The 11293-nt window shown below is 41.9% G+C and overlaps 1 protein-coding gene across 1 annotated transcript in view; it reads right to left on the reverse strand.

Moving 5' to 3' along the window:
• Positions 1-6733: 6733 nt before the first annotated feature.
• Positions 6734-11293, reverse strand: part of e2f1 (E2F transcription factor 1) — a 10763-nt gene continuing 6203 nt past the window's right edge. Inside the window, exons 5-7 of the mRNA XM_024292783.2 lie at positions 10254-10368; positions 9901-10171; positions 6734-9478 (exon numbers count right to left, since the gene is read on the reverse strand). Of these exons, the coding sequence (XP_024148551.1) occupies positions 9237-9478; positions 9901-10171; positions 10254-10368 (628 nt within the window). The 3' untranslated portion in view covers positions 6734-9236. The remainder of the gene's footprint in view (positions 9479-9900; positions 10172-10253; positions 10369-11293) is intronic.

Consider the following 11293-nt stretch of genomic DNA (forward strand, 5'->3'; position numbering starts at 1 on the left):
AACTTGAACAGAACTGAGAAGCTTTTTGGTTCTCATGAAAATGACCATGTTTCATCGTAACTACAAAACCAGAGAGTTCTGTTTTTGTGGCACCTTTCAGTCATTTGGATCACCAGTTTTTTCTGAGTTTCCACAAGAACTGCAGCAGACGGTCCCCGCTTCAGTTCAGGATGAAGGACCGCCTTTATCGTTCCGTAAAGTCTGCTGTGACTCTCCATGAAAATAAAAATACTGAAGGTCATATCTTTATCTTTTAGATGTTTTAAGGTAACTTGTGTTTCTTGTGATCTGCATCACCAAATTGCAAAAGCATAAATGAATATTTCCTCTCCATCATCTTATCCAGGAGGGGCATCAACAGGACAAAAACTGGAAAACTTGACTGAATTATTACGGATTTTCCCGGACTTATATAAAAGATAAATTGACTGGTTTGATCAGTGTTCTTTGATCTTTTTAAGGTGGAAGGTGTGGATAACTGGGGGGGTGTTTTGTGCGTGCACACCCTCTTTCTTCAGAAAGATAAGAACTGCACATAAAAGCCCAACCCACCCTTACAGGTAATTCCTCTGACAGCTCAGAGCTCTTCTGACGCCCCATTTAGCTCAACAGCTCAGAAACTAGTCATTAATGTCACTAATGACTAACTACCCTCTGAAATTCCTCCAAAGCCAGAGATCGTGTTTTTACCTTCTCTGTCTGCTTTCATCTAATTGCAGTGATGAGACTTGAAAACTTTAATTATCAAAGTTCTAGTTTATAAACCAGCAGTTCTGACAGAAATTCAGACAAAACATTCTGAAAAACACAAAAAAGCCTAAAATTAGCTAGCATGTAGATGTAATGTTAGCTAAACTACAGAAGAGCCCAAATAAATCTTAAAATGCCAAAATAGTCCAAAAACTAGCAGAATGCCAATTTTTAAAACTTTAAAACTGTAACTTTTTAACATAAATATGAATAATAAACAGACAGGAATATTATTCCAGAATAAATCAACTTAAACCTTAAATAACTTTCAATATTTTACTCTCCATAAAAAAAATATTTTATCAAAATGATACAACTTATGAATAAGCACAAGATAACATCGGGTCATTAATAACAATATAATAAAATGATCTGGAGGGCCAAATAGAATTACCTGGAGGGCCGGATCCGGCCCCTGGGCCTTGCCTTTGACATGTGCCGTAGAGCATACGAGTTTCTTTTTACATGTATAAAGCAACAGGTTCTAGAGAACAACATGCAAGAGTAAAGGGGAGTAATGAGACGCAGGTGTGTTGTGGATTTTATAAATAAAATTTCAACCGCAAACTTTGCTGTTCAAGTGATATGTGCACGTTCCTTAGTGCAACTTGACCGCTAAATGATCACCCAATCAGAGTGTAGTGTGAACATCTTATGTATTGTGCACACCATGTGCATGCAGCATTTGTGCTGACCTTACTGACCACTATTTTTTTTTATTAAACAATTGAATATTACAGTACAGAAATATAAAATTCTAAAAATACAATACAAGAACATAACACAGTTCTACATAAAGGAAGTCATGATTATTCTCCTATTTTTTTTTAACTACTATTGAAAACAAGAACCCTAAGTAATATACATTTTTTAACAAACTGGTAAGAAAAAAATAACTGAATAAAAATCCAGAGGATGAAAAATTTGTATTTTTTGGAAGCAGAGGCCACTTTTAAATATTACTGCAGTTTCAGTAAGAAAAAATACATTTCAAATAAGCAAATTTATTTTTGAAAATGAAATTTAGCCATGCATAAAAACATATTTGTGTAAAGGAAAGCATCACGATTGTTGTGTTCAAAACTTTGAAAACCAAAAAGGATGTTTTTATAATAAAGCCGAAAATCTGCAGAAATAGACTCTGGGATGAATCTATAGATGTTTTTTCCAGAATTTGTAATTCACAGGATCAAAATACCAGTAAATGGGAACATATTTCGGGTTGCTTCTCTGCCAGCAAGGCCTTGTTGACCCCATGGTTTAAAAGTGGGCAGAAAATGTGGGCCTAAATGGGTTTTTAGCAGTTTCTGTGGTGGCCCCACCTGTGTAGGCCCACATTGGCTTCAGTAGGCACTCAGTGGGTTGGCTCGCCTACGCTAGCGGGTGGCGTAGGATGCTAGCCGCTGTTTCGAGCTAGCGAACACCGTTGTAGCGAGCTACGTGGCTTTTAAACCACATGGGGCCCACTTGACCTTGTTGACTGAGTTCTGGCGGAAAACTGGTATTTAAATCAACTTCAAACTTAAATGTGTGTCTTAGTTTGAATGAGATTTCTTTGACTTTGTTAAGAAGAATTTTTATGGTAAAGAAGAAACTTTTTTCCATTCAGTGTTAGATATAAAATGAGTCCAATAAAAAGTAGCTGATGGAACAGAAACACGATTATCTTGGAACCAAGTTCTGATTTTTGGGTTCAAATGTTTAGCAGAAGAGAAGCAGAAACGACCTCGAGGAGATTGTGACACCACTAGAGAGTGGCGTAAGGACGCCGTACGACAGCATCACCCGCACGTCATAAGCGGGTGGAACTTCCACTCACCACGACAATGGTACGTTCAGGACGTCCTTTGAGATGGTCGTAGAGCCTCAACAGAACCACAGACACACCTGTTTTTCAGCCGCTCCTCTCTACGACCTTCCAGGAACAACAACCCCCAAACGGCCGGATGCAACCAAGGACTTATCGAGAAGAAAAAATACATTTATGTTTTAGAGAAAGCTTGTTTCCACTTGTGATCTTCTGATTTTCACAAACAAGATTTGACTTGTTAAAGTGGCTCTCTGACATAAAAGATTCCTTTGAGTTTTTACGACGAGTTTTACAAGCTTGATAATCAAACACTGAGAAAAAAAAGGTCTGTTCTAGATTCTAAAAGCGTCAGAAACATCATCAGGTCTTTGTCTTGCTGGATGACTTCTGTTGAAGCTTTCTGATGATGTTCAGCCCTAAAGGTTCCTTTTATTTCACACAGTGATGTAATCCAGCACCAGAAGCTGCAAAGAAAAACCAAAAACATCTCCACCGTGTTTGACTGTAGGGTCTGTGTTCTTTTCTCTAGAGGAGTGATTCTTAACCATGTTGCCACGGCCCCATCTTGGTCCGCGAGCGCCCCCTGTGGGCCGCGAAAACGAATCTGTTCTAAACCTGAGGGCCGCGAGGGCCGCGAGGGCCGCGGGACCTGAATGCAGCTTCCTACCACTTGTTGGCAGTGAGTGCTGGATTCACACTGGACGCGGAAGCGCCGCAAAGTGGAGTGCGCGTGGCGTCTCCTCCGTTCTGTGGTTCACATCAAACGTGCATTTTTCCGCGACAGTCGACAGGCGCTTCTGCAGGAGCTTTTTTTCCGTTTTGCCATCATGGGTGAAAAGTTAATAGCCTAAAGATATTACCCCGTTTATTGGCTAAGAGAAACTGCTTTCTGCCTCTCTGTTGTTTTACACCCAAAATATAGGGTATATATACATATATACCCACCCCCTCTGGAGTCGGCCCACTACATTGATCTGTGTGTGCGTGCGTGTGCGTCTCTGTCTGATTTGTGTGTGTCTGCTCACATGTTGTGATTGTGTGTTTATTTCATGTCTACAGTCTGTTTAGATACATAAACATGATCACATTTGTCAATCGCTGCATTTTATTGTGAAAAATTGGTTATATTTTCAAAAAAGGCAGATGCTATTCCCATGTATTTACATGCAACCAGCATAGAAAGTGATGGAAATTCATATTGGCCACACAGAGTACGTGCAGCAAAGATCACGTTGCTGCAGTGGCCGCACGCATTTTAAGTGTGTCCAAGGCTGGATTTTTTTGTTGGCCGCACGCATTTAAAATTAAACTTAAAGTCCCATTAACTGTCACGCTCCTAAATGTGTTCTCCACATTTGACCCATCCCCTGGTGGAGCCGTGAGCTGCAGAGACAGCCGCACTCAGGAACAATTTGCTTGTATAACCCTAACCATAACCATTATCCTAACCTTAACCCTTTACTCTGGGTCTGTGCGACTAAGAATAAAGTTTAACACTGGCCGCACGTTTTTAGAAAATTACATGCGAATAGACACTTTCTTTTTAGAAATAAACCGTATTTTCTTATGTATCTTGATGTAACTTCCTGCCAGAATTGATGCAGAACGCTCGCGGCTTGCGACAAAATGATCTGCTGTACGGCGCCAGCCTTCCACGGAGGACCGCACCGCTCCGCGCCTGGTGTGAACGACGCCATAGGTTAACATGGGCTCCGAATAGAGGCGGGTCCAGTGTGAACCCGGCGTCAGTAACATGTTGTGGCATGCACCAATAGTATGGAGCTCTTGGCCCCTTTATCATGTTTTCTTTATACCGTGGCTCTTTGCCTCAGTTCATGTTTATTTTTTTTTTTTTTTTTTTTACAGACTCTTGTGACTGTTGTTGTTAATTTGTCACAGATTTGGAGAGTAATATCTGGTACAAAATTAAAACTACTAATTTGTCAAGTTCATCAACAGGTCATATAGTAATCTTTTAATCAGTAGTTTATTTAAATGTCATTTACAGTTGATTTAATTTGAAACTTATTATATTAAGTGTGCCTGTTTTATTACAACACAATTTTATTTATCAAAATGCGCCATAAATATTTTTGGAATTCTAATTTGTGTTAAGCATGATGACCGTGGTTTACCAGTTCAGTGTGAAAACAAATGTCCTTGAGATGATCACATTGTATCATTTTTTTCTACAAGATTTTACTTAAACCATAAAATGACTTAATTTAATTATCAAACACAAATCAAACAAGATGTGGATCAATTTGCATCAACATGTTAATATTTGAATAGAATCACTTTGTAGTGGGAAAATTAGGCCCCGGTGTCAAAAAGGTTAAGTACCTCTGATCTAGAGGTCTTATTTTGTTTTCCATTCTCTCTAAAACTGGTTTTAGTCACAACCCTTTAAGGAAGACTCATCTGGATTTTTGCACCAGTTCACTTTATTTTCTGTTTGCACTTAAAAACAAGAACAGTTGCAAAGAAGAGCAATAAAACTCAGTAAAGAATAGCATAAGAAGATAAAAGAACAAGATCCCTGTTGGATCATCAGAGGTCATCACAGCTCATGCAAAGAAGCTTCCAGCGTAACGAGCTACAGAACTTTTAGCAGGTTGGTCTGGTTTTCTGAAGGCAGGAGGTCAAACTTCTCTGTAGCAGGAAGGCCAGAGGGATCCTGATCATCTGGAAAGATCTAAATGATCTGCAGGACTGGTAGATCACGCTGATGTCCTGAGAGCAACAGGAGCCGCTACGTTAAGTTTCTTTTTCAATCTCTGTGACATGATCAAACCACGTTGTGACGGAGGCGAGTTCATGCAGACGACTTTAGTCAACACGTCGGTAGAAGTTTAGAGGCAAAAGAGACAGAAACTAAAGGGAGTCACTCTAAACCTGGGGTGTCAAACTCAATCGCACAAGGAGCCAAAATCCTAAACACACCTTAGAACACGGACGAACAGGATAAACATTTATAGAACACTCTAAAACTACATTTTTAAAACTTTAAAACTGTAAATTTTTAACATAATTATGAACTAGATATATAGCATTACCTGTGATAATGCTAGTGTGAATGCTGTAAGATGAATTTGGGCCCTGAAGATGCTAGTGCTGATAGATGAAGATGCTGAAACTTATAGCTAAAAATGCTGAAGCTGATAGCCAGCTAAAATGTTAGCTAAATGCCAAATTAGTCCAAAAAACATAAAAAAACATGTAGCTGAAATATTAGCTGAACTGCAAAATAGCCTAAAAAATCTTAGAAAAATTGCAAAATAGTCCAAAAAGCTGCAGAATGTCAATGTTTAAAACTGTAACTTTTTAACATAATCATGAATAAGAAAAAGGCAGGAATATTATTCCAGAATAAATCAACTTAAACCTTAAATAACTTTCAATGTTTCACTCTCAATAAATATATTTTGTCAAAATTATAAAAGTTAGAAATAAGAACAAGATAACATCGGGTCATTAATAACAATAAACTAAAATGATCTGGAGGGCCGTATCTGGCCCCCGGGCCTCGACTTTGACATGTGATCCAAATGATTCTAAACTTTTGCCGCGTCAGCTGTTACGTCCGCTTGGATCTCAACCCAAAGGTGATGGAAAGCTGAAGATGGACCAGACTCTCCAGGTTTATTTGGTGTTTTTCGGAGTTCTTCAATCATCATTCAAACGAACACTTATTGTATTTTTTCTGCTCTTCCATCCACATCCAGATGTTTTCTGCAGCATCACAGCTGTAAACATGACGATCTCAGCAGGTGGACTCCCAGCCTCCAGATTCATCGTTTTTACACGTTTCCACTCAAATCCATAGAATAATTATTATTGTTAATGGTTAGTGTGACAACACAAAGATGGTTGAAAGTAGGATTCTTAGATTCCCCTCACCTGTACCTGCCACAGGTGTGTCAGAATACTAAAGACGGGATCATCCCAAGTATTCATTTTTCATGTCTGAGAAACCTCTGATCCTTCTGACCAGTTTAGTTTTTGTTTGGTTTGACTTCAGTTTGTTATTTCAGTGCAAATCAACACAAAAATATTTGCACCTGAAGTTAAAAGAAGTTTCATTGATGGCAGAATTGTGTGGATGCGGATACTTTTTATCATAACTGTACTATTCATGCAAAAGAAAAAAAAACAATTAAATGGTGCAAACAATTTAAATCCAATCAAAATATTAACTTTTATTTACATCAAAGACAAGTTGATACAAAAAGAGCCACAAACAATTCACACATTTAAATCTGAATATTTTTAAGACAAAAATAAACTTTGAATCCAAATTAAAGGCAAAAGTCTATAAAATGTGAATCATCTGATTGTTAGGAAGCCTCAACATCAGACCCGGAGCGCCCTCTACAGGTGGAACACACCTGCTGCATCAGGGCCTGTTAACGTTTGTATCAAAATACTTTGAATGCACAGAAAATAAATTAAAAGTTAAAATGTTAGAGTATTACAAAGACAGGACGCCACATTTGAAGAGAAATCCAAGACAAACATCATCGGCCACAATCCAGAAAAGTTTGAGCTTAATCCAAAGGTGCAAACAACCAACCCCCCCACCCACAAAAAATATCTTGAAAATAAAACTCTCACCAGAAATCCTCAAGGCACTGCGTTTGGACCGCACGGAACCAGAACACCAGACAGACAGGAAGAGTTTTCTCTGACGGCAGAGAAAACAAGTTTGTGCACAATCTGACGAGGAGCACAGGCAGAACCTGAGGTCGACCGCAAAGCATGATGGTCCATGAGGTCGACCGCAAAGCATGATGGTCCACCACAGGTCGACCGCAAAGCATGATGGTCCATGAGGTCGACCGCAAAGCATGATGGTCCACCAGAGGTCGACCCCAAAGCATGATGGTCCATGAGGTCAACCCCAAACCATGATGGTCCACCCGAGGTCGACCCCAAAGCATGATGGTCCATGAGGTCAACCCCAAACCATGATGGTCCACCCGAGGTCGACCCCAAAGCATGATGGTCCACGAGGTCGACTCCAAAGCATGATGGTCGACCCCAAAGCATGATGGTCCACCCCAAAACATGATGGTCGACCCCAAAACATGATGGTCGACCCCAAAACATGATGGTCGACCCCAAAGCATGATGGTCGACCCCAAAGCATGATGGTCCACCCCAATGCATGATGGTCGACCCCAAAGCATGATGGTCCATGATGGTCGACCCCAAAGCATGATGGTCCACCCCAATGCATGATGGTCCACCCCAAAGCATGATGGTCCATGATGGTCGACCCCAAACCATGATGGTCCACTCAACATTAACGCATCTCTGAGGTTCTTTTCATTTATTGTTTCTTCTTCTAATAAATCAACGACCAGAATCACTGCAGAACATGAACAGATGGACACGAGTCTCTGGGGGTAAATGTGCTAAAGGCAGATCACTTACAAAATACTTCAACACTAAACACACTCATCTGTGATCCGAATTACTTTACAAAAAAAAAAAGTCCCTTCCTGACAGAAAGTAACTAAACCTAACTTGTACCTTTTTCTTTTTTCAAATTAAAACTTCTTAAATAAATATGCAACAGAAACAAAAAGACATTTCACACACACAAGTTCAACTCCAGTACAGAAGGAATTCAGAAAACATCTTCAGCTTCCATAAATTAAGACAAGATCAGTAAACACCCTTAACTCCACCCGAGCAGACGAACAGACACGAAGCACCTGCACCCGGCGGGAGGCTCGAGGGTGACTCGACAGAGACCCGGTGGAGACTCGACGGAAACACGGTGGAGACTCGACAGAGACCCGGTGGAGACTCGACGGAAACCCGGTGGAGACTCGACGGAGACCCGGTGGAGACCCAGTGGAGACTCGAGCTGCTCCTGGAGAAGAGCCGCCTGGAAATCCTTTCAACTTCCACAGCCTCCTTCCTGAATCCCTGCTCTGCACAGAAACTCGCCGGCGGCGGTGAGGAGGAACACCCCCACAGGAGCTGCTAGAATCCTGTCGGGTTCATGCCCCCAAACCCCCCTTTGCATCAAACGCATTAAGACTGGCTCCTGCTCTGAACACCTGAGACTTTCAGAAAAGACTCCAGAGACATGATCGGATTCTTCACCTGCTTCCCTGACAGAGACCCGGTTCATCTCTGAAGCCCAAAGTTAGTGTTCTGTCCAAACACAGGAGCTCCACCTCCTCCTCTGAGGATTTTTCTAACATCTCTGCTGCCTCTGAGGGGTTTTAAGCCTGCACAAAAACTCCCAGCATGCATGTGGGAGCGGCGATCCCGACGGTAAACCTTGATTGAGATCTCCCCTCCGAGTCCAAACATCACACACACAGGAACACACACATCTAAAATCCACCCAAACAAAACTTTATCCACAACCTCCAAAAGATCATTAGGTAAAAAAATATCAAGATAACATTCATATAAATAATTTAAATAGCTATTCTAAAGCTGAAATCTTGGTCTAAAATTGGAGAATAGCCACAAAGAAGTGCTGATGAGGATTTTCTGTACAATTTCAAAACCTATTCTGTGGGATTGTTGGTCATTTCAATCCAAAAACTCCCAAAGTTCAAAGACGGAGCGGCTCTTTCAGACCCGACTGTCCTCTCTGTTGGTCCTTCAGAACCTGCTAAGCTGGAGGACGTCCCGTCCACGCCGGCCTCCTCTACCCGTCCCCCAAAACGTGCGAGAGTTCATCAAAGTCGCAGTCGAAGAGCTCGCTGATGCCTTCATGCTCCTCCAGACCGAAGTGGTAGTCGTGGCTCTGAGGGGGAGACAGGTTGATGAAATTGTCCAGCGAGAGAGGAAGGCCCTCTCCGTTCAGGAAGTCCGAGGACGAAAGCGGCGAGAGGTCAAAGTCAGCGATGTCTCCCAGGCTGGAGAACGGGTCGCCCCCCAGGAGGGATTCTGTGGTAGAAAGTGGAAACATCACAAACCTGCTGTCTGAAGTTTGAAGAAACGAGAAAACTTTTCTGTGGAGAGAGGACAGAATGAAACCATAGCAGGTGTTTTTAGAGGCGGAGCCTTTTGGACATTTAGAGACAGGAACGTCATCAGGAGGTCTTCATCAGGAGGTCTTCATCATCATCCAGAAGGAACCATGTTGACTTAAGGTTCAGCAGGACTGCTTTGATCCAGTATCAGGTAAGGATGTAACGATTCTTTGTGAATCAGTAAAGTATTTGTTTTCATAAATAACATTTGCTTCATATGGAGGGAAGGCGGAGTCTCAGAAAATCCACTGAGATTAGTTTTATTTTACATTCTGGTGAAGGTCAAGAGTAAAAACTTTTCTGCGATCCCAACAATCTGCGAGAGCGAAGCCTCACCTGCGTCTCCGCCGATCGGCGTGGATTCCTGCTGCGAGGCTGCTGTTGCCGTGGACGATGTGGACGCCGGTGATGCCAAAGCCACCTCCTGAGCGGCGTCGCTCCTCCTGAGCTTCTCCGCGGGCTGTGGGGGTGGCGAGGCGAGGGAGGGGTCGGCGCCGGTTTTGGAGGGGCTGCTTCCCGTCACGGGGCTGCAGACGCCGGAGCTATCCTCCGGGCAGAGGAAGACGTCGATCTGACCCCTCGTGCTCTTCAGCGACACTTGGTAGCCCTAAGGAAAGAGATGGGGGGTCAGAGGTTAAAAACAAGCGGGGGTCGAAGGGATGGGAAAGGCGCGGGGAGACGGCCTTCACCTCGCTGGGCTCGGAGACCTGCATCTGCGTCTCCGGAGGAGCTCGGATCACCATGACCAGCTGATCCGGGGAGTCGAAGGACTGCCGGAGGTCCTGGCAGCGCACGTATCCCAGCGTGCAGACGTTAAGGAACAAAACCGTTTAACCTTTTCACACCAGAGCTCCAGTTAATGTTCTTTGATTTACTGGAACTTTTCGACTGTTAACACAATAATTCCAGTAGATTCTGAAGGAGAAAAGCGGATTCAGTCGCTTTTCTCCTTCAGAATCTACTGGAATTATCGTGTATACGGTTGAAAAGTTACAGCATGTTAAATATTTTCTGTTTAAGCGTCACCAGCGTCCATTCAGAATGTCGCAGTATCTCAATGCCGATAGATCAGGGGTGTCAAACTCAGTCTCACAGCGGGCCAAAATCCAAAACACACCTTAGGTCGCGGGTCGAACAGGATAAACATTTATTGAACATTCTAAAACTACATTTTTAAACCGTGACTTTTTAACATAACTATGAACTAGATATATAACAAAACCTGTGATAATGCTAGTGTGAATGCTGTAAGCTGGATTTGGCTGCTGAAGATGATAGCTGAAACCATTAGGCTAATAGCTAAAAACACTAAAGCTGAAAACCAGCTAAAATATTAGCTAAATGCCAAATTAGCCTAAAAACTTTGAAAAAAGAAGAAAAAAAAACATGGGTTAGCCAAAACAGCTAGCATGTAGCTGAAAAAAAGCCAAATTTCAAAATAGACTAAAAAAAGTGAAAAAAAGCTTAAAAAAAAAAAAAAACTTAAAAAAAAGCTAAATTATCCCAAACAGCTGGAATCTAGTTGAAGTATTAGCTAAACTCCAAAATAGCCTAAAAAAATCTTAGTAAATGTCAAAACAGTACAAATAGTTAGAAGAATGCAAATTTTTAAAACTTCAAAATCGTAACTTTTAACATAATCATCCATCCATCCATCTTCTTGACCGCTTCTTCCCTTTCGGGGTCGCGGGGGTGCCGGAGCCTATCCCGGCTACTGAAGGGTGAAGGC

The sequence above is a fragment of the Oryzias melastigma genome, linkage group LG7 (genome assembly GCF_002922805.2).
Source record: "Oryzias melastigma strain HK-1 linkage group LG7, ASM292280v2, whole genome shotgun sequence".
NCBI classification, from domain to species: Eukaryota; Metazoa; Chordata; class Actinopteri; order Beloniformes; family Adrianichthyidae; genus Oryzias; species Oryzias melastigma.